Genomic DNA, 23,336 nt, shown 5'->3' with positions numbered 1-23,336 from the left:
ATCTTGTCCAACCCCACTGGTTCAGCAGGAGGTGGGCTTATTTCTCCTCAGTGTAAATGGTCAGAATTGAACACACAGAATGACACTTGGAATTATACTGCTTGATAGAATCTATCAAAGGTTTGGGAGAGTATTTTTTGTAATCTTCTCAGCATCATAATCTCACAATAACATTAAACATGAAGTTCATGACTGAACTGTGACTGAGGGCAACAATTGTTTACAGAACACTGAACAAAATCGGCTGATTCTGAATTTTAATGTATACTCTACACCTTAACTTGTTCCATAGAAATTTCAGTCTCTGAAGGCCACATTCATATTTCCCATAAAAATATAATACAACAAAGCTAAAATCTCACTATGTGTGCACTGCACACCAAAAAATGTCATAACAGTTTCCTAGCAAAATATCCACATAGGCTTTAAAAATGACATCTGTTCAAATTTAAAATACATTTTTCATGAAAAAAAAATCTGCATAATATAAGAAATATTGGGTTCATGCAGTCTCAGAAACTCATCTAGCATGCTAACCATGTCGGACTCGTTGAGTTTCATACAGCTGAATGAGTTTAAGTATCCATGGTGGATGATGAATAAGCCCTGCTTTCTCTGCCTGTTTCTGGATGGCTGACTGTAGTTCAGGATATCCAGCTTTATCCAGAGTAATTCCAGGGAACAGATCATTAATGAGACTCATAAATAAAGGTTCATCTTCATCCACCTGTCAAGGATAAAGGAGGGGAAAATACATCATATATTCATTGAAATTATTATTACAACTGTAAACAATCTTCAACAATGTGACATTTAAAAGATGGCAGTAGAGAACCTTATATTTTCCAAGGCAAATATTATAATTATGGATCAGTTTTATTACGTGAATTTCATATAATGCAATCACAAGTGGTAATTTCTAAATTAAATACTTAAAGCTTATATAAATGTTAACATCTTAATACAGTTTTCTTCAACATATACATACACACGTTTCTTCATTTGTTACATAAGTCAGTGAGATTTATTCAAATCATATTTTGCCTTGGATTTTTTATTATTTTTTTCCTTCTGTAAATCACTGAAGCATGCCTATAGGTTTGAATGAATGTACCAATGCACTGAATAGATTAACATCAGAAACAGAGTAATTGGTTCCATCACAAAACTAGCTCCCAAGGTAAATACACAGAGTGTAGACATGCTATAACCTTTCAATTACAGAACTAAAAAGAAAGATTAATACTTTAAATAATATTATTGAAAGAGATTAGACTGTACAAGTAGGCGTTAGCTGCTTGCAAGCTCACTCATTGCAATTTTTACGATGTTCTGAAAAGGCAACAGACTCCCAAGAAAAGTATAAATTGAAATTCTGGATTAAGAAGGACATTATTTAAAGTTAATACAATGTATTCTTCCTTTTTCTCCTTAGATAAGGTAAAAAGATGAAAAACCAAGAGCCAATTAGAGGACCAGGCTAGGTCCCCTAGGATCTGATGGTATTTCCAATTATTTTTTTCAGCTAAGGCTTCTGATGTCTTTTCCTCTCTTTGAAAGACAAATAGTGCTCACACCATAACTGTATCTGATTCTTCACTCACTGCTAGACCATGCTAAAAAACGCAAAATAATGCATCCAACTGCTAAGGAGCTGTTCAAAGTGCAAAATAAATACACTTAAAAATGCAAAGTACTCTTTTGGGGAAATTCACCAGTGTTACAGTACCAGTTTGGAGAGGTTCATGTCCCGCAGAACTCTCATCACTACAGTTTTCTCTGGCTCTTTGGGATTAGATCTCTTCACTGCTCCAAGTGTTCTTAAAACAGACAGGATATTTCTAAGCCCAAAGTCATAGTGAACCTTTGAAAAAATGCATAAATGCAATTGGTACCACAAAGATTAAACACTTTAAAATCAAAAGAGTGATGAAAACTAAATTCATTAAATAAATAAATATGCTATTGAACTTTTAAATGTGGTGAATTTCACAGCTCTTTTTCAATCTTTTCAACTAGATTTCCAGTTCTGTTGCTATCATATCTTGAGTATATTTTCCAGTGTTGTATGTCCATACCTGCCAAGTGTCCCTTTTGCTCTTAAAGTACCACTTTTACAAGTCATTTGTAACAGAGCTGCATCTTCTGTCATTTTCCTAATTTGCTAGATGCACAGACAGCAAACCACACATCTTCAGACCACCCTCTGTTTTGTGCTCATGCAAGGATGGTTGCTATCTTGATATCTGCTACTGGAACTCATGACTAAAAGGACCAATCTCTTGCTGATATAATGAAACATACTGAAATTATTCAGGTACAATTTGATGTATGTAAGCCTATCCTGTCCTGTACTTAACGACTTTCTGCTCTGTGGATGGTTTCATAACAACCTGGTTCATAACAGAAGGATTTACTTCCAACAGCCATGTGCATCCTAGAGGTGTATCTAACCAGCTTTGGACTTGGGCTGGAATATCTTCCCTTTCCCTATGGATGCAGCTGCATCTTTGCAGAGCCATACAGACATACTCAATTAATTCTAGAATTTGTACCTGAACATACAATTCTGTCTTAGTTAACACAGATTTGAAAATATATTCAAGTGATAGGACAAGAGGGAATGGCCTCAAGTTGCTCCAGGCAAGGTTTAGACTGGATATTAGGAAGTATTTCTTTACAGAACCAGAACAGGTTGTTAGGCATTGCAATGGGCTTCCCCGGGCAGTGGTAGAGTCCCCATCCCTGGAGGTGTTTAAGAGTTGGGTTAACATAGCACTGAGGAATATGGTGTAGTTGGGATCCGTCAATGTTAGGTTAATGGTTGGACTGGATGATCTACAAGGTCTTTTCCAACCTAGATGATTCTGTGATTGATTCTGTGATTTATACAAGAGCAGGACTGTCAAAAGGGCTGCTGACAGGCACAGGCAGGAGAAACTAGCATACTACAATGGTTTTGCAGAAAGCTATGCTTCCTGGCTCATATGACCAAGTATAGAATCATGATCCATGATGTAAAACCATTGGGAGCAAAAATCAGCATAGCAGGCTTCTCTGATGGATATTGGAGAAATGTTAGAGGGTCCTGGAGAAATTATAAATACCTATGGAAAACTGTCCGACACATACATCATGGCTTATGTTGTAGGAACTATGCAATTTAAGTTATAAGTGAAATATAAGCATAAAATTCAAATATATAATTGTGATGTACCTGGGTGTAATGACTGTGCCCATGTGCACACCCAGAGCACTTGGTCATTAATTTCCATTAATTAATATCAAGGAACTCCCTTGCTAGCATCAGCATAGATGAGACAAAGGACTAGTGACAAGGTGATTGAGCTACATGCCTTCAGAACAAACATTTGACTAACTAGTACAACAGTTCTCCAGATAAGAATTTCAGACAGTTCTACAGAGGCCTCCAGGCAGTTCTTACAATCTCTAGGCCAACTGAAAAACACTACTTATATGCTTTAGTACATGCTGAGTGGAGAATCTTGCTGTCTCAGAGACTCCAGGGCAGATTCTGCTGCAGAAATGACCAAACCACACATAGAAACTCTTTGTGCAGATGCAGCAGTGATCATGTACAAAACATTGTACACCAGTAAGACAGTTAAGTTTTGCACACAGTTAATTTTTTCTTTGGGGGTGTGTGTTATGTTTAAGTACTCTGTCCAGGAGTGAACACCTGTGACAATACAAAACAATCAAAGCACTTTTGATTTTTTGATGGCTGAATTTCTGATGCCTGCTTAAACGTCTCTACCACAGCGAAGAAAATAATCATGTCCAGGATAAAAATGGCCACACAAACTGAGGCAATGAGAAACTTTACTCTGGAGACAAGCTCTGTTGTTAACTGCTGAAACTGTGAGTACACAAATTTTCCTAAACCATGTCCACAAATTCCACTTAAGAGGGAGCTCTTGGAAAATGATCTTCTGACAAATGCAACCTGTAAGCCTGCTAACTGTAAAACACAGGCAGATGACATGACTGAGAAAGTAGGTTGGACAACAACAAATGGACTAACACTAGTCATGCTAGATCAATATGGGATGATTCAGATTGACTAAAAACTAATTTGAAGCCTAATTGAGACACCCTGGGCAATATTACAGGGAAGCCAGTAGCAAATACTACCCTTGAGAAGCCAGTCTACAACACACAGCTGGTGAGTACAATTCCCACAGAAAAATAAATCTGAGAAAAATTAAAACTGGAATCCAGTTTGGTTATATATACTGAGAATGAAATTAAAGAGGTATGGAGAAAAGAAGAGACAATCTAAATCTGTACTTTTTTGTTTTAACTCTGAAATAATGAGGGCAATATGATGCACCATCATCTTATTCTGGTGTAGTCCAAGATTTCTGCATGAAAGTCAACATAGTCAATAATAAATATGTGGTATAGAACTGAAATAATATAATAGAGAATGTGGTCAATATGTCCAGGTTCATTAGGATCCAACCAAAATAAGCATTTGAGCTGCAACTTACCTATCATTCATATGATTTTAATTTGAGAACCTCTAGTGGACAGACAGTACAGAGCATTCAAAAGGCAACAGCTAGTTCTGTTCTTAAAAGCAGCTTTATCCTTTATTTCTACTTAAAAAGCCCATACCAAACAGAATAGCATTTTTCTGGTAGCACTCAGCAAGACAGTGCCTTCTAGGCACTTTTCAGTTATTTACAATTCTTACACTGCCTCTTCAATAGATCTAGCCTTCATAAGTGAGGAGACTGAAAAATGTGTCCTCTGCATAGTTTAGCAGAACAATATACACTGTTCCTCATAATGTCTCAAATAACCACACTCTGTTTAAAAATCACAGATCAGACTTTCTTTACTGTACAAATTAGCATGAAAAATAAAAACAATGTGATGATTTCAGACTCTGTTTCTAGAACTGGAAACTGAAAATCCTAAAAAATGAATAGGATCATGAGTGTAAAAATAATTATTTATTCTATGAAAGCATATTTTCTATATACCCTTCCACTGAGAGCTTACAGTTGGACAAATATTTATTTTACCTGTTTAGATAACTGCTCTTCACAGAGTTTGTAGAGTGTATAGAATTTTCGACTAAGGACTTGGTTGTCTCGGAAACCAGCACTTGCCAGTTTGACTCGCATAATAATGCTACGGTCAGGCACCATCATAGCAACTGTGCGAAACTGAATCTTAAGATTTTCTGGAAGTTCTTGTCGTCCTGCATAACCAGGGTTCTGAAAAATGCATGAGCATGTCACAATCACACATCACTACACAGTTGCCTAAATACTGCAGTTCATGAAGTATGTGGAATCACACATGTTATTTGGGAGATGCCCACGACACACAGACATAGACAGACAACCACTTACAGATCTTGTTGGAACTGTTCTAAATGGTTAGTTCCTCAGGGTCTTGATAGTGCTCCAGTGCTGGATGTTACTGCCCCTTGTGAGCATTCCCAGACCATTTCAGTGCACAGTCAAGCAGTGCAAGCCATTACTGAATATAATTTAAACTAACGGATCTGACCTTTCACAGAAGATGTCTAAGTCATTCATGTGACTACTGCATGTAGTAGCTCAGCTGTGACAGCAGTAGTTGCTGGCTATGAAGTGATAACTTCTTAAACTCTTCCAGATGTTTCCAAACTGCCTTCCCACTGGCCTTTGTATGCCACTAATTTGTCCTTTTTCAAATTAAAGTGATAATATTTTTAAAGGGTAGGAAACCTTAAAGACAAATGCTTCCATTTTGAGTCATGGATATGTAGCCTATAGCTAAGAAGAGGGACCTACAATGATGTTTTAAAGGTATTCTTACACTTTCCTGCTTCTTTGTCTCCTGCACTGCTAGAAACAGTCCACAGGCACCAAAGATAAATCCTCAGTAGGCCAGTGAACCAGAGTGATGGTGCTTTCCTTCATGCTGTTGTACAGAAGGACTTTGTATAGACGTATAGAAAAGTTCTTCACATGTGGTGAAATACTGACCAGACCAACTACAGCAGTCCTTGCAGTGGTCAATTACTTCAGTTTTATTTTGACAGACTTTGACTAAAACCATGAGATGGCTGGGTTTAGTCTCAATATGTCAAACATTCCACTAAAAAAGCCCTTAAAATATGCAGTTAATGATAATTGCATACCTGAAGTCCTAAGTTCCAGTTAAAAATATGGGCAAGAGAAAATATCATAATTATTGTCATTATTATTTCATCAAATTATTGTTCAAATTGTATTATTTTCTACCAGACAGTTCCAATGAGTTCAATGGAGAAATTTCAATGGGAAATGAAATAGGAAAGATTTTTCACAATGATGCCATTTACATATATTCACACACTTACCATAGTCAGAAATATACCAAATTCTCTGTCCATGTCAACAACATCACCATCAGTGAAAATGAACTGACGTTTCTTATTTTTCTTACACTGAAGTACGATATATATCTGCTGAGCAGCTACTGATAAAACTGGAAGTTCAATGCGGTTAAATTCATCAAAGCAACCCCATGCACCTGACTGGGCTAAACCTAAAAAAAGTAAAGAGAAAAACACTACGTTAAAATATCAGATCAAACAATAATAATTTATGTATAAAATATAGCATATTCTATACAACTTAAAGTAACATGGGAAGAATAGAGAGCATGAATGCAGAGTAAAATGAGAAGTAAAAACTCAGAATAATAAATTAGGCTGTGCATTAATGACACCCAGAAAAATAACCACCCCTTGGAAGAAATAAACTTCTTTACAAAGAATCCTAAAATTTTATAGCAACCATAAGGCAGAAAGTGTTCAGTAATACTGTATATAGCACCTAGTAGCATAAACATCTATATACATGGAAACTCATCTATGCATCAGGTGAGATTGTCAAAGGTGAGACTGAGAGACATTTACCTAAATGAAAAGCACAGGATCAAATCAGAAATCACTACATTTATGACAGAAATATTGTAGCATTTTATAACAATTAATTCATAGGGCAAAAATTGTTGGAGAATAATAGCCTGCTGTTCAGGAGAGAGGAATCTGATGTCACACTTACAACTGTTATTTGGAACTGGCCATGGAGCTGTAGACAGACATTAGTATCCATAAACATCATGGATGTCTTTTGAGAGTCAAGTACTCTTTCTTCTGTATCATGTGAACATGTTCATTTCACAAGATACAAAGGCTAGTAAGTCTACACAGGAACTTCACAGATGCCATCTCTTCCCTTCACAAAGTCCACACTGGACTAGTATTTTCTATTGCCTGGGTCCAGCAAGAACCTGGATCAGTACTTTAACTGCTGCTACAAACAAATATTCAGAGCTGTTTAATTCACTCCACTGGACTAGTGGAGCTCAGCTTGTCTTAAGCCATTTGAAGGCAGTGCTAAATGTGGAAATAAAGCACATGTTCGAGAAAAGGCATTTATGTGTTTGCAATGTTGAACAGCTATGCCCAGAGCCCCGCCAAATCCCCATACTATATATTGCAACGTCTATTAGCACTGGTAAAATAAACCAAGGTGTGGTTTATGTGTAATGTTTATCCCTTAAGACACTTAAGCTAATGAAAGAGAAAGTACTCAAAAATCAATACTATTAATACATACTTTTTCACTTTGTTTTGTTTTCTCTTTCACATTTTCCCTTCTCTTGTCTTTGCTCTGGTGTGTTCTGCTCATATTATCCTTCTTCCCTTCCCTCTACTGTTCCTTGTCTGATCTTCTCCTGCTCTTTAAGATGTTCCTCTAGGAGCTCTCATCTTACTCCAAACCCTCTTGAGGCCCCTTTTATGTTTCTTCTCTGCCCCTCTTCTACTCTGTCCCATCTTCTACTGTGATCAGCTATCATAGCCAAATCAATATTTGTCAGTTATTGCAGATAGCAAAAAAAGAAAAAAAAAAAAAAAAAGTGAAAATAATTCTTACGTTCATTTTTAACCATTTTTCATGCCCATTAACCACTTCTTTTAATATTGTTGCATTGACTGGTCTTTTTCACCCATGTAATTTTGGAAGAACTCTTCAACAAAATTAGTGGAGTCACACCAGATCAAAACCAGTGGTAGTACAGCCAAAACTGGCTCCTTAAGATTTGATTCAGCCAAGGCAATACTGCAGATCTCACATAAAATGGAGTTCAATTCCATATGCAGGGTAATCTTTTTCCTAAACTACTGCTAACTAATTTCCGTTATATGATAAGGAAAAACATACTCCTAAAGAAAATAATTTGAAAAGAATAAAAAGTCACATGGACTTAATTACAAAATTTAAAAGCAAATGGAATATATAAAAATACCACAATGTCACAATGAAACAAACATTAAAGTAAGTCTATAGACTTACTTGAACATACCTAACATACTTAAAACATGAAAGACTCAATCTTACTGTCTTTAAAAACAAATGAAGAATGTTCCTTGATTTCACTGATGTGGCAGCAAGTCTTTTAGCTCATGTTGTCCCTCTTCTATGAGGAATATCAGGGCCCTGGATGCACCAACAGGCCTTAATTGCCCTGACCAGCCTTAACTGGGGCTTCTATCCATACTCTCTGTCCTCCAGCCCAGGAGCTTCATTTCAGCTCAGGCAGATCTGAGCTATGTTGTATGTAGGTTTGGGCACAGCCCTATCTCCTGTTATCCTGACTTGCTGTCTGAACTTCCTCAAGGACCCCAGAACTATTTACAGTTTTACCTCCAGCTTTGTCTCCTGCTGTTTCTGAGTGAACATCCTAGCTGGACCCAGCCTGTTATTTCACTTTGCCTGATGGTCACTGGTCAGCTGATGAAAACAAGCTGTCACCAAGCTGCCCTGCTCAGGCACTGTGGGACCGTGCTGTGGTCAGTGAAGTCACTGTCCTTGCCTCTGTGATGGTCACCCTGGGCTCCTAGCTTGTCTTCCCTCATGCAGTTGTCCCATTCTTGCTGCTCTATGATAAAAAATTCTTGTAGAGATTTTTCAAATGCATTTGTCCCCCTTTGTTACATGTATTATATGACTACTAGAATCCATTCTAAAAAAAAAAAGAAAGTGTTCTTTCTACTTTGTTTATTGCACATCAATATCTACTCTTTGAGATGCAACAAGGAAAAACCCTAAAGCTGGATATCCTTTAACAAAGAAACTTTGTTCCATATAATATTGTCTATTACAGTTACTATCTGTATATTAAAGGGCTTTGAAACTACTTTCTGTATAGAATGGTGAGGTTCAGTTCTAACCAGACAACGTTTCCTTGGGAAAGGAAAAAAAAAATCACTTGTTCTGTAATGCCACCTGCTGCATAGAGTTAGGAAACCTGACTCTCAGGCAAGGCCAATATCCCACAGCTTTGAATAAATTCAGTTCTTGCAAAATCATTTCATTCTGGTGGTGTTCAAAAGGAAAAAGGAAAGAAAATATACACATATGTATACACCCACACACACACAAGCAAAAGCACAGCAAGCAAACTGTCAGCTGCAAAACAGCTTAGACACAATGTAATTTTGTTGTGCACTGTCATACTGTGAATTAATTTCTGTCCCCACACAAAACATTTGACGGTAATTAAATACAGAAATAGAATAAATGCAGAAAATAAAGGTCAGACTAAAGAGATCTTTAACTATGTCTAAGAAATGTGACAACCACCCCAATCAGTAGAGATATCCTACAGACCTGGTCCTCATGTGATGCAAGAACCACACAGCATAGCTACACCCCCCTCAGAAAGACTTAAAAATGCATCTCTGCAATGAAGTGCCATGTCTCTTTCATGTCAGTGACTCTATGATAGATATATAGACAGCTGGGTGGCCTGACCCTTGAACACTATGTTGTGGCCACAGTCCCCAGTGCAGGTACTAGGGCCACAAACACAAAGTATGTTGCAGGCTACTGTGACAACCCCTGTCCTGCCAGGTGACCCAAAGGGCCAGGTGGTAATACCCTATGTGCTCTTCTGCATGGGGAGGTCTGGCTAAAATAGTGTGACAGTGAAGTAATTAGTCTTGACAAAGCAGCTATAAACTCTCTTTTGTATTGAAACGACACATCTAAAATTTTACAGAGGGGTAGAACTATAGTGACATAATTCAAAGCAAATTTCACTAAAACAGAACTCTGTCTAGCCAAAGTGCAGCCCAGAAGCAGTAAGCTACAAGGTATTCATTGATCCTGAAAGAATTTACAGAGCTCCACACTTGTTTATTCAGCTTCTGAATTAAGATAAATATCAAGTCTTACATTAAATATTGCATTAAATATTAAATCACAAAAAGGTACCTCAGATAAGATTGAAATTGTTTGACTGACTACATAAAACAGAACCAAAGCAAACACGACTTTTGCACTCATCTACAGACAACCACAGACAAAAAGTTTGCTAAAGAGTATTCATCAACACTTTTCACCAACAGTGATGAAGTACTCCTGATTTGCTATTCCTGGGCAATTTTAACACTGAATTTGATATAATAGAAAACTTGAAAATTCTCCTTCTCATTTCCTTCCCCAGTGCTTTCATGGGTTACCTCTGGTCCAATTCAGATGTGTATCTACTTTTTGGTTCAAATTTCAAAAACAAAACTATCAAAGATGAAAGTCCAGGCCTTGGACATCTTGACTAGACCATCTGCCTGTGAATAGCTGGAGTTGTACAGGAAGACAAAAGAGGAGAGAGACAGGGAGGCAGAACCTCAGCTCTGAGCCAACCAGGAGAATTGTAAATTATAATTTTATAGTATACAATAGATTGTTATGTTATATATATTATATTTTTCTATTTCTTTATTCTGAAGATCAAATACTGTTCTTACAGAAAAAATCTGGACACATGGCAGCAGACATGACTACACTAACTCCACACCTTCTTTTTGTTCTCACTGCTAAATCTGCTAGTACCCGATAACTTAACCCACAGCACCAGATGAAGTGAAAATTTTGAAAGAGGAAGCATTGGTAATGGAGTACAAAGCCTATCACAGATATGAGGAATTCTGAAGAATTTCTCAAATGTGTTCACTAAAATATGTAGTGTGTTTCACGAGAACTTTCTTATCAGTCTGCATGCAACGCTTTTACATCTGTGAAGAACTACTATTCTTTTCCATTAAAAATCTCATAGGCATTAAAGAATCTTTCTCTAAACTCACTTTGCTCCTACTATTAAACCAAAAAGAGCTTATTTCCTTCCCTAACTTCAGTATATCCACTGTTCAAGGAATACCAGATATCTCGAGACATTTCAACATAAAAATTGTGATTCCAAGTCAGGCCCTTCCAGGTTGTGAAAATAAGTCCAAAGCAACTGGTGCCCTTCACAAATGCAAACATCAATGACTTACATAAGAAGAGAATTTTACAAATTTTACATTTCTTCACATACACATAACAGTCTGATGAATGCTGGAAAAAAAGTCACCCTATTCAGGCTCTATTCAGCTGGATCTATTATCTAATTCCCAGGCAAATTATCTGAGAAGTAAGCCACCATTCCACTAGCAAATTGACTGAGGTAATCAGTCACAGGCATCATGGTCGTCTGACCAGCAATCTGTTGAGCTCTATAAGCACCTTTTCTAACTCACATTGAACACCAGCATGCCATTATATGAGGCAACCAGATAACAAGGACACATTACACAGTATTACTTAGCTTTTGTTGCATAGATGACAATACTACATGGAAAATGGTCAGCTTATAAAAACAAACAAACAAAACAAAGAAAGCTGAGCACTAAAACTGAGCTCATTGTGTTCAGTTTTACTAAAAAAAAGGCAGTGACAAGCTGCAGTTATCACTATTGCCTCAATGTGAAATGAGAAAGGATGTTACCAAAGCACTCAGGATAAGAAGGCAGAAACAAAGCAAGGATACAGAGTCTAGATGTCTGAACTGACACAAGTCACAAACAGTGTAATACAAAGCAGTCAGGAAAAAAGACAGTAACATAAAGAGATACAAACATGCTCACAGAAGAAGCAGAGAAGAAAAAAAAACCACAAACAAACAAAAAAAACCCCAAAAAAACCAAAAAACAAGAGCTTGGTGAGATGAAAGACAAACCCACTCCAAGGAAAACCAAAGGCTGACATCCCCCCTCTGGACAGATGACTGCAGGTACAGCAGAGACCAGTAGATGACTGCACCTTGGTGTTATGAGCATATTCATGTTTAGCCACACAGCAAGCTGGTCCCAGTCCTCTTCTGTTTATTACCAATGAGTAAAATAAACTTGAGACACTAAAAGTCTGCATGCATGATAAAAGACATGCAGCTAAAAGTTGGCCCAAAGATCTGGGCATTACATGAGGTGCTTTGAGAAACTTGTGACCTTGACTGAAGGTATTCACATGCAGCTACTTCAGTTTCTAGCTTAGAAATTATCCTCAGTTTGTTTGATATTATATAAATGAGCAGCTTTCCATAGAAATTAGGTAACTATTTTCTCTCTTGATATGCGAATATCTGGCCTTGGTTATAAACACAGTCTTTACCTCAGGTAAGGACTATAATAAAACAGTGTATTCAGCACAGAAGTCATCAGCTTCTATAAAAGTTTAACCCACATCCCAGTGTGATTTAATGGGATACTATGAAACCTGTCTTCTGGTGCTACTGCTCCTAGGCAGTGAACACCTGCATGCATCTAAAAAGACCAAAGCTAAAGGTAAAGCTAAAAGACTAGCTAAGAGACTGACTAATGCTTTACATGAAGACTGTGATCAAACTTTTTATTCTTGTGGCGTTAGCAGAATTTTAGCTATTATAGAAGAGTGACTATTTATGGGATCAGTTCAGGACTGGGATTAAACTCTCACAAGAGCTAAGGATGGTCACTAGTTCTTTCATTCACTGCTTTAATATTTACTACACCACCTCAGATTCCTGGTATGGAAATAATAGGGCTGCTCTAGCAGGAAGCACTTCATCCTCTCCTTTTGTAGCAGTGTCTCCTCGACTGTTTTCTCCAGCTATCTTGCTGGCCCCTTACTGCATCTCCAACTAGGAAAATCCTCAGTGGGAGGGAAGGCAACAGACATGAGCATGCCTCAGAGAGAGACAGAAGCTAACAGACACCAGTGCCTTTTCAAAGCTCCGTGTCTCTCTTCTGTCATGACTCATGGCTCAGAGGAATAGGGGATGGAGGCTGGCTGAGGCAAAGAAAGAAAGAATGGAAATGTTTCTTTCCTATCTATTTTCACATTCTTATAAATGGACTAATGTGTTTGATTAGTGAGAAGCATGGCATTCTGCAGAATGCACTGATATAAAACTTCTGAGTCATGATTAGAAAAAACTTGTCAAATTGGTTAAATAATTTTTTTCCCCTTCTTTCCCTGCTCTACTTCTTCCTATTCCCTTCTTTTTGATATGGCCATTAAAGAAATTTAACAAGTTAGAGGCCTAAAAATACATGTAAAAGAACAAAAGGATTAGGAGGAAGGAGTCCAGTGCAGTACTAGTACTGCTTTTAACTTAGTTCTTCCCCAATATGTATTGTTGGTCGTCTTGATCCAATTTAACCACAAACAAAGCTGGTAAGACCACAGAAGAGATGAGAAAAATATGCAAAATCTTTTCACAATTAATACAAAATCACCTAATCCAAACCTGGCATACCTTTCAGGTTTTCTGTCTCTATTAGAAAAGCTTAATTGGAAACTCTCAAACTCTTAAATAAGAAGTCAAAGACAAAAGTTACTTTTATTAAAATCCTGGCCAGCTTTGCTGGCTTCTTTATTAAAACTAGAAATGATCTCCAGGTTATATTTTAACCTTCAGGTGATATCACAACAGTGAAAATTATGTTTATGATACCTTGTGTTGGATTTAAGAGCCTATCACTCACAGAAAATGGTGACATTCTGTAGTCTCCAGTCCATCTAACCCATAGCAGCAATATATGAGAAAATAGACATAATGTAGTCCAGAGATATTGGATCACTTGGTCACTGTTTGCAAAATAAACTTCAAAACTCCACTTATCATGAAAAGTTAACAGAGTTTGACCACTATCTCCCTGTTCTTCTAGAGTCTGAAGTAAGACACTGCACCACTTTGCATGTTACTCTGCCTTGCACAACATTGTTCAGCTTTGTATTTGAATGACAAGGGAGGATAAATATCCTCCCCCCTTGTGATGGGTGGGATAGAGGCATAAAGAAAATCAGCTGAGAGCTTAAAAGGGAAAAGGAAAAGAAGAGGTACATAGGAAACACATGCCAAGAATATTAAAAAAAAAAAAAAAAATGGGAAGCATGCAGGCAGAAAATAGGAAAGAAAAAAGAGAAGTAATCAAATATCAGAAGAAGTTGATAAGTGTTTGGAAATAAGAGGAAACGGAGAAAAAAACACCTTAACATTGCTAGCTCATTAGTGAAGAGACAAAAATTTATGACTCTAAAATGAACAAAACAGATTATTTCTTACCTTTATAGATACGCCCAAGTCCTCTGTAGTCCATTTGGTCTGAACAATTGAAAACAACAACATACTTTCCCAGGCATTTGCCCATGTCTTTAGTTGTTTCTGTTTTCCCTGTCCCTGCAGGTCCTGCTGGTGCACCACCCATACTCATGCCCAAGGCCTGTGCCAAAGTGATGTAACACCTAAAGACAGAACAGAGAGTTATATTAATCTTTTTCTACTAATAAGTACTTGAAGTCCATTAATGTAACCACAGCAGTTGTATTATACAGAGCTGGGGAAGGGGGCAGGAAAGGGTGTGCTTCTGTGTGGCAAGTCCTCATCACCCCTTTTGCACACTGTGAAGCTGAGTGGTACCGCCTTTGCTCCACGTGCAGAAAAGCATGAATCCAGCACAGCAATGACTGCAACAGCCCAGGAAATGCACAGGCCAAGTCTAAATGCTGAATACTAAAATACTGTAGCATTGTGATTTTCTCACATGACTCACATGCCCTCCCTCCATGGAGTCATTCTGCGCACCCAGACAAACTAGGTTTCTGCATTTTTCCCATCCTCCTACTTTTGCCCCACAGCACACAAAATAAGCTCTCTGATCTGCCCAATAAGAAGGCACAGAGACTGGAAACAGCTCTCACTCTTGCCACTTCCCTACCAGCATGCCAAACCAGAGCAATGCTGCCAGTCACAGGTCTTTGAGTTCCAGGAGGAGGATGGACAAAAGGAAAGATTGTAATGGGCAATGCAGAAAGGAGAGATCCATGAATCCTAGGACCATCTTCTGCTTCAACCTCCATCCTGGGTTGACATCCTCAGTTTTAAGTCTCAGCCTCCCCAGATGGTGTGGAGACTACTGAAGGGTGTAGAAAGACTATTGTTCTAACCTACAACACTCAAAAATTCCAGCAAGCCCATTTCAACCCTGTGAAACTCACTAGCTTTATGATATATCTGGAGAGAGAGAGCAGGCACTGAAAAAAACGAAATTACACCAGCTAGTATTACTTCCTATAAAATAATACAGTACTCATTCTAATATAATAGCAGTACTAATGCTTTATCACCTTATTATTCAGTAATCAGTTAACAGGCACTCAGTTAACACTCCTAACAATTCTGCTACTGAAAATGAGGTAAGGACAAACTGTATACATAGTGCAATTCCTAAACAGAACTTAGATTTTATTTTTTTATATCTGCCATGGCATGGTCTGTGTCTGACATGATGTTTAGGAGCACTCAATTTCAGTCCCATTATCTTAATGTAATGTACAACAGCCAGTGTGTATTTATCATGTGCTTTGAGAATCTTTCTGAACACAAAATCATTAGCCAAACAGCACTTGACTCCAAGCTGATTAATGGAAAGCAAAGATATCATTACCTGAAAATTCTCAGAAGCTCATACAAGTCCATATAGCAATATTAAAATTGAAAAAGCCCATAAGGGGAATAAAATCTCTTCTTATGCAACACTGCTTAGATACATAAGTTTCTCATGCCAACACTAGAAAAGATCTCTGCTTCAAATACTCTCTCAATATATGACAGGAGATAGCCACCAATCCCTGCAGCTCTGTTTGGCTTTTCTAGGTTTTCCCAAAACCAGATACCTCTTTGATAATGTCACCCTGGGCCAGTTTTCAGTCTCGTGTGACATAGCACCTTGAATCAATCCCTAACCAATTAGGTTGCATTTTAATTCTGTGAACAAATTTTGAATGACAATATTCTTGATACTGTCCGTTCTGGTGGGCAAAAATATTGACTGCATGGTAGTGCTGCCATACCCACTAATCAACTGCATGTTTACTGCTGCAAACAGATCTCTTATCTAGCCTAGGAATAGCAGAGTACATAACAGAATTTGAAAGATGTGTGTTACATATTAAAAGCCAAGTATCCAAACATAGGGTTTTGGCTCTTAACTAGCTCATTGGGCATAATTTGGTTCAGAAATTGGCAAAAGTCTGAAATTTCACTAGTAAATAAAATCTAGCAGCACAGAGAGTGCAAAGACAATTCCAACACTAATTCAATGGCCTGGAGTCATTCTTCACACAACAAATGATTGAACAAGTTCTGGCATAGCAAATACATCTGCCTCTTGCCTAGCTGAAGCACTACCAAGTACTTCAGGAAAATTCGTATCTAATGGAGTTTGTGCTGTGCTGTATATCTAACACTCCAGCAATAAAAAGTTCTCCTTGTTTTGCCCTCAGAGCTTTTTCATGTTTGTAGTCCTGTAATTCTCCATAGGCCTTGCTTAAAATCATATTGACACTAGTTATTCAATGCTATGTCCTGATTTACTTCTTTTTCCTCTAGGGTGACTTCAAATACAGCACTTGCCGTAATCCCAAATTCTCATGCAACTGCTAGGTTATTGAAAGAAGCAATATATTGTTTTTTAGATCCACTCTGTTTAGGCTGGTGAAGTGTATGGCGTTCAGGTATATTTATCGAGAGCACAAGTAAGTTTTTCAATGCCTACCACAGCACATATAGCTCAAGCAAACACTCAGAATTCAAGACCCCTCCCTAGGGATGTCTGCTTTCACTAGCTGAATATATAAGCACTGGCCTCTGCTGTTTACCAGCGATATTGCAGCATTATAGTGAAACCAGAGAATTCTGGTTTAAAGGAATTAAGTTTTAGCTCCAGTACCATGGACTGCATTCTTTTTATAAGTACCTGTCAGTTAAGGGAGTTATAACAAGCCTGTCTGTACACCCTAAGTATTCATTGCAGTAGGTGAACTCTACATCAGTGATTTGGATAATGCATTTATCCAAGTCTTCAAGAAAATAAAATCGAGACTGTTTTTGCCATTCAAAATCAGACGGAGATTTAATATTCATACGGACCTATAATGGAAAAGAAAAATGCTTAATACAGAAATGAAACAGCATAACAAATTAATCTTAAATTATGTACAGAAAAAAAAGTCCACTATGCATAAATTCAAGAGCTGGAAGAACAAGCGCAGAATTTGTCAGGAGTAAAGATATCCAGAATTATCTACTCAAACCTGTTTATTGCATACTCTGACACTTTAGATCACTTTGATTTTCCTCTGAATTGTGTACAGAGGTTATGAATTGTGTTTTACAGAGATATTGAAGAACAGTGATGGAAAACACTAAGTAACACTACAGTTTACACAGCATGGTATCTTGTGCCATTATTCACAGAAATACTAAATCATGAACAATGTTTGAATATGTCATATGCATGTCTATGTGTTTATTTGGGCTGTATTTCTCAGTATGAACTTGCCACACACATATTTAGATTTGTGGCATATTAGCAAATTAATAGATCTTTATTCATTATTTTTGATACTTGATCACAAAACCACTGGCCTCATATGAAATATGAAGTCCTGGTTATCGGCCTTGCAGACATGGTTTAAGGTGAAGAGGAGATTCTGGATTCTCAGCCTCTTCCCTCTACTTTCAATCACAAAGGGACGTGTTTCGAAGGGAATAGAACATTTTGAGAGAAAAGGATAATATTACATGTACCGATTAAGAATCCTTTTCCCAGTTTTGGACTTGCCCCTGATTTTTTTTTTCACATACAGACCCTTTAAATTTAACACATTTTCTGTGATTAAATTTTATTATGACATTAAATTAACTGATGATGAAATGTCAAATTTAGAAAATAATTATAAAAATAAATCTAAAATTACAGGTCAAGGATAAAATCATACCTATCTTAGAAGCTGACAGTTTTCTTTCTAACTTTCAGTATTTTTCATTATGATTTTCTATTTTTCTTTACATGTGCACTTAATTTTTATCTTTCTAACATAAATGTATAAATTAAACAATGCAGTATTGAATTATTGATCTTTGCATGATGCAAGCTTTTTGAAAGTTATTTTACTTACATTTTTATAATTACATTTTCATATGTAGCATTCTTATCTAAAGAAAGCCTGATGCAACTCAATTATAAAAAAACTGGTTACTGTTGCTACCCTTTTCAAATATATGGAGCCTCACTGCTTTAACCTTTGAATAACTGCTACCTTAAATCAACACATAAACTAGGCTGGAAATCACATGATAGCAATTCTAAAGGGACTTTTTTCCATATACATTTCAATTAAATAATGTATTAGATTTTCAATTTGAGAGAATAGTTGAACTTTAAAAGTTAAACTCTTTGGCTCCCAGTGAATTTGTGCTTGATGGATGTCACAACAACCATTTTAAAAACTGAAGTCTGAACCTATGAACATACCTATATATAACTCACCCCTTTCTCTGCATGACATCTATATGAAATTAAACTAAATGTGATATGCTCTATCACGGCACTAATGTCAGAGCTACTGAAAGAGAATAGATCATAAGATTTGTTTATAATTTTTTCATTACAGAAGGTCCCTTAAAGGTTTTCAAAAACTTACCAAATCATCAAAGATGTCCTTCTGATGCACATGAATGGTGATTAAAGTTTCATATTTTGTGCGCTCCATTCTTGTCAGATTGTGTGTTGTCATGTCAATCAAATCATTTAAAAGTTCCAAAAACTTCTGGTTTGTTGTGTGCATTACCTTTTCCACATAGCGAGAACAGCCATATTAATAAAAACATCATTTGTTCTTCCAATATTTAGAATAAAAAATTTAAAAAAACACCTGCAAACACACGGACCCATGACATTGGTGATCTGCTTTGTATTTATTAGGTTTGGAATGCTAAATTTGGATTTGCAGACTGCACTCCATGAATGCATTCCTAGCCCAACAGAATACAGTAAGGTTATATCTAGGTAAACAGGTCATATCATCAGAATTTATTCCAAGACTGTTGCTCCTTCTACACGTTACATCTTCATCTGATTGCAACTCTGCATATTTTCAGAACCATCAGTCTCTGGTTTTGGGTATTGCACACCAGCACAAGCAGTATTTACTCTCTGAGGTGAACAGAACCTGGAGACCTATCACATCCTGTAACCAGAGGAGGAGGAAAATGTAGTATAAATTTAGATGCCAATACTAAAATAATAATTTCTTTTGTGGCACCGGATTCTGTTACAAAATTCTGCAAAATGCAATACTGACTATACAATACCAACTTATGTAAACAGCATCAGCCTCTGTCAGTGATGGTTCACAACAAACTATAAAGCACTGAGGTTTCAGAAAGGGCAGCTCCTGTTCCAAATGCACGAGAGAAAAATCATACTAGCTTTCTGTAAATATATGCAAAGCTTAAAATTCACAGTTTGCTGAGAAGAAAATGCTAAAAACACTACAAAACTAATGGAGAACTGAACAACTTCCCCGCCCCCAAATACACAGTTCATCCCAAAAAAATGAAAGTTGTTTTCTAGTTAATGCAAAAGAGTCTTTGCATCTAGTTAGTGTATGAACTGGGGTGGACTAAAAGCAGGTCTATGCCCTTTTTAAACTTCGTACGATGTAGAAAAAATAGTGCTAAGTGATCTTCTCCATAGTCTAGAGTCTTTGTTTTTCATTCAGTATTGAAGTACAGCATGGTACTATTCCCCTGCATTTACTTTTATAGTAGGATGGTGTTATTAGTTCTTAGTCCAATCTCACTGTATATTCTTGATTAATGGTAATTTGCAACACTTTAGTTCACATTCTCTCCTTTCTCCTTCATAGATTCAGTGTTAGTAATAACACCTTGGTGTTAACAGTATTTTCTCTATGTGTTTGAGATTAAAACAGCAATTGCTCAAATGGCTTCTGTTCTTTCCCCCCAAAAAATTGCTCATCAGCTGAAGAATGTAACACACTCTGTTACAGCAGACCAATGCCCATGAAGCACAGTTATTTAACCAAATTTTGGGACTCTTATTTCTTTCCAAATTTGATTTTGGGAAGGCAATAGGATAGTATACCTGATATTCCCAAACTGAGAAAGTGCCCCTTCCTGAGGTGGCTGCACTGACAGAACAATGGAGAAAACCACAGGATTAGGAACAATTCTAAAGCACATGCTGGTGGATGATGAGGAAGTGTGACCTCTTAACACATTTTGTATAATTCTGTTTTCCTGTTAGTTTATTTGTTATTATGGTTCCTTAACTAGTATTTTGTGCTTTTTTCCTGCATGATACTTTGAACTTGTCACAATATGCACTGTTCCAAACAATGCTTTTAATTAATCCCCAAAGATTCATTAAATACTACCTTTTTGTCTGTTTTGGTACTGTTCAGTGCATTCTCTGCATCTCTGGTCCAGATCATTTGAATTCCCAGAAGTCCTATTTGTGCAGGAAACATTGCCTGAAAGTCATACAGCTTAAATCCTGAATCGTTAATGGCCATTGATGCCTGTCTAATGATGGTGTGGATTGTTTTCCTAATCCCATTCAGCAGCTGACCTAACCAGAATTCCACATTGCCCTGAAATAAACAAGAAAGTACTTTTAAAGAATTAGTTTATGAATAATTCACAAGGAGAAAAGGCCCCATGAGACTTGTTTCCCAGTTCTTCACACTCCCATTTCCCTCTTTGTTATTCTCTAAAAGATTCCTCTCATCCTTCTGCTCCACTGCCCTTCTAGAGATATGTGATGGATTTGACACTTCACATCAGCACTGCTGAAAAAACAGGTAAATTGTTACAGAATGACACAAATGTCCTGTACTTTCTGTCTGTTGCTCTTGCTGTTCACTTTGGAAGGTTTTAATTCAGCTAGTCAAATAATGGCATGATATGATTCTGTCAGTCTCTAAAACATAAATCTACTTTAAATCAAGTTATCAAAAAAATGCAATATATACTTCTATTACCTGAGCTAAAACTGGGTCAGTAATATTGACCTGTTCTCCTTCTTGAGACTCAAACAATAAAATCTGGTCGTAGTTTTTTTCATGAAATCCCACTCTGTTAACATTGTCAAACAAACTTAATAAATGTGCCTACAAAAGAATCAGAAAAAAAAAAAAATAAAGCTCCATAAATGATCGGATATGGCATTCTTACTTTGCTTTTAAATCCTGTATTAGAAGATTCTATATTTCTTTCCATAAGTGAAAGAAGTTCTCTCAACTAATTGAGGAAATCACCCATGGACCTCACTTGCTAATATTGACCATAAGAACATTACTGCCTATTACTCGTACCTGAATAGTGTGGGAATCAGATGCTTGACCAAGAATTTCCAGAAGAGCAGGGTCAGATACAAAAAAAAATCTTGGAAAAATTAACCGTTTTTTTTCCAAATACCCAGTCAGTGATTTCTGACAGATTTCCAATTGTTCCAGCAAATGTGGTAACAGCTGTGCCAAAGTCTCATCTCCAACACAGCACTGCACGATGTTTGATGTTTCATGGGCTCTCTGCATAATTCTCTGCCATGATTTATCAATGTTCTGAAATCTTCTGGCTTCCTGGGGTACATGAAAAACACATTAGCTCTTCCTCATGCTTGTAAAATTCTAAAAATTAAAGAATTCCATGAGACAAGGTAACAGTTTAATATTTCCCTTGCTGTTCAAGTCTTCTTTGCAGGACCATGTATGAATATTTATAGGTATGCTTATGATGATCACTGCTTATAGTGACCAGAGTTCAAATTACAAGAGAAAGAGTCCAATAAGACAGCTGTAGAAATGTCTACTTCATGCTGGACATGAAAATTGTCCATATAAAAGTATTCCAACACACACCAGAAAACTCAAACAGCAGCCTTCTCAGAAATGACAGTCTTCCTAATAGCAACACAATGTCATGCAATGGCTGCTCCACATGTTATGATGAGTAAGCTGTTAGTAGTAATATTTGACAGATAAAACCAGTATAAATGATCTGAAGCTGCCGCACTTGTAGGTGAAGATAAAATATTGTAAGTGAATTCTCAAATACTGGGAACTGGAGAGTAAATATTTTTCTATACTGGGTATACTGACTTTTAAAACTCTTTCTTCACCTACAACAAATGAAATGTTAATGAGATCATAAATTATCTGAGAGCTAAAAGATATCTCAGTAGACCATCCAAAGCCATTTGCCTGTCACAAGACAGGATCATACCCATGCCACTGTTGAAAAACATTGTCTTGTGTTTATAGATGTTCAGTGCTTGAGATTCAAAAGCCTCTCCAGGCAATCTTTGCTCTGGTGACTGTTTTAATATATAAGCTTAATGTTTCTTGTGTGTGCAGCAATTACTTCTCATCATATCCATAGATAAAGAGACCACATTGTTTTCTTCCTGTTGAGAGCAATCCTTACTTTTTTTAAACTGACCACTTATTCTCTTCAGTTTTTCCTCTCCTTCAAGTCAAACAAGCCTAGTTTGTTGAATGTTTTCTTGTGTATCATCCTTCCTGGATAGTTCCTCACTCTTATCACCCTCGTCTACACTCTCTCAAATTTATCTGTGTGGTTTTTTTGGCCCAAACCAGGTACAATATTCTAGTGATTGGCTATTGCTGTTTATGTATTCCACTTTTTTGCCTGTATTTTACACACCAGCAATCTAAAACTCATTTTCTGATAGTACTGTGAGAGACAATGCCAAAAGCCTATCAAGATACATAGCAACTACTGGGTTTCCTCTATCCACAAAGCTTGTTGCCCACCCTAAAAATAAATTAAATTTGTTTGACAGGTTTTGCTCCTAACAAATGCACACTGACTGTTACTCATATCCTTATTAACTTCCAGATGCTTACAGACTTTTGTTGAAGTATTCATCCAGGAATTGCAATTAAGCCCACTCATATATCATTACTCCTCCACCAAGCTGTTCCTTCTCCTCCTCCTTTAAAGATAGTTACCACATTTGTTTTTTACCAGAATACTGGTTCATACTTGTAAAAAACTAGTTTTAGCAGCTATCAAATGCCTCAGCTGTGCTGCAGCATTTATTCATCTGCAAAAACTGGGTATTGATT

At 37.0% G+C, this 23,336-nt stretch overlaps 1 protein-coding gene across 1 annotated transcript in view; it reads right to left on the bottom strand.

Annotated features, from left to right (window-relative positions):
- LOC141956926 (dynein axonemal heavy chain 5-like) overlaps positions 1-23,336 on the bottom strand; it is a 169,947-nt gene that overhangs the window by 92,065 nt on the left and 54,546 nt on the right. Inside the window, exons 36-45 of the mRNA XM_074897797.1 lie at positions 21,561-21,827; positions 21,228-21,356; positions 20,622-20,837; positions 18,864-19,010; positions 17,135-17,307; positions 14,443-14,621; positions 6,365-6,552; positions 5,055-5,249; positions 1,730-1,864; positions 538-727 (exon numbers count right to left, since the gene is read on the bottom strand). Coding sequence (XP_074753898.1) covers positions 538-727; positions 1,730-1,864; positions 5,055-5,249; positions 6,365-6,552; positions 14,443-14,621; positions 17,135-17,307; positions 18,864-19,010; positions 20,622-20,837; positions 21,228-21,356; positions 21,561-21,827 — 1,819 coding nt within the window. The remainder of the gene's footprint in view (positions 1-537; positions 728-1,729; positions 1,865-5,054; positions 5,250-6,364; positions 6,553-14,442; positions 14,622-17,134; positions 17,308-18,863; positions 19,011-20,621; positions 20,838-21,227; positions 21,357-21,560; positions 21,828-23,336) is intronic.

Source organism: Athene noctua, chromosome 2 (genome assembly GCF_965140245.1).
Source record: "Athene noctua chromosome 2, bAthNoc1.hap1.1, whole genome shotgun sequence".
Taxonomy (NCBI): Eukaryota; Metazoa; Chordata; class Aves; order Strigiformes; family Strigidae; genus Athene; species Athene noctua.
This window is presented reverse-complemented; position numbering and strand designations above follow the sequence as displayed.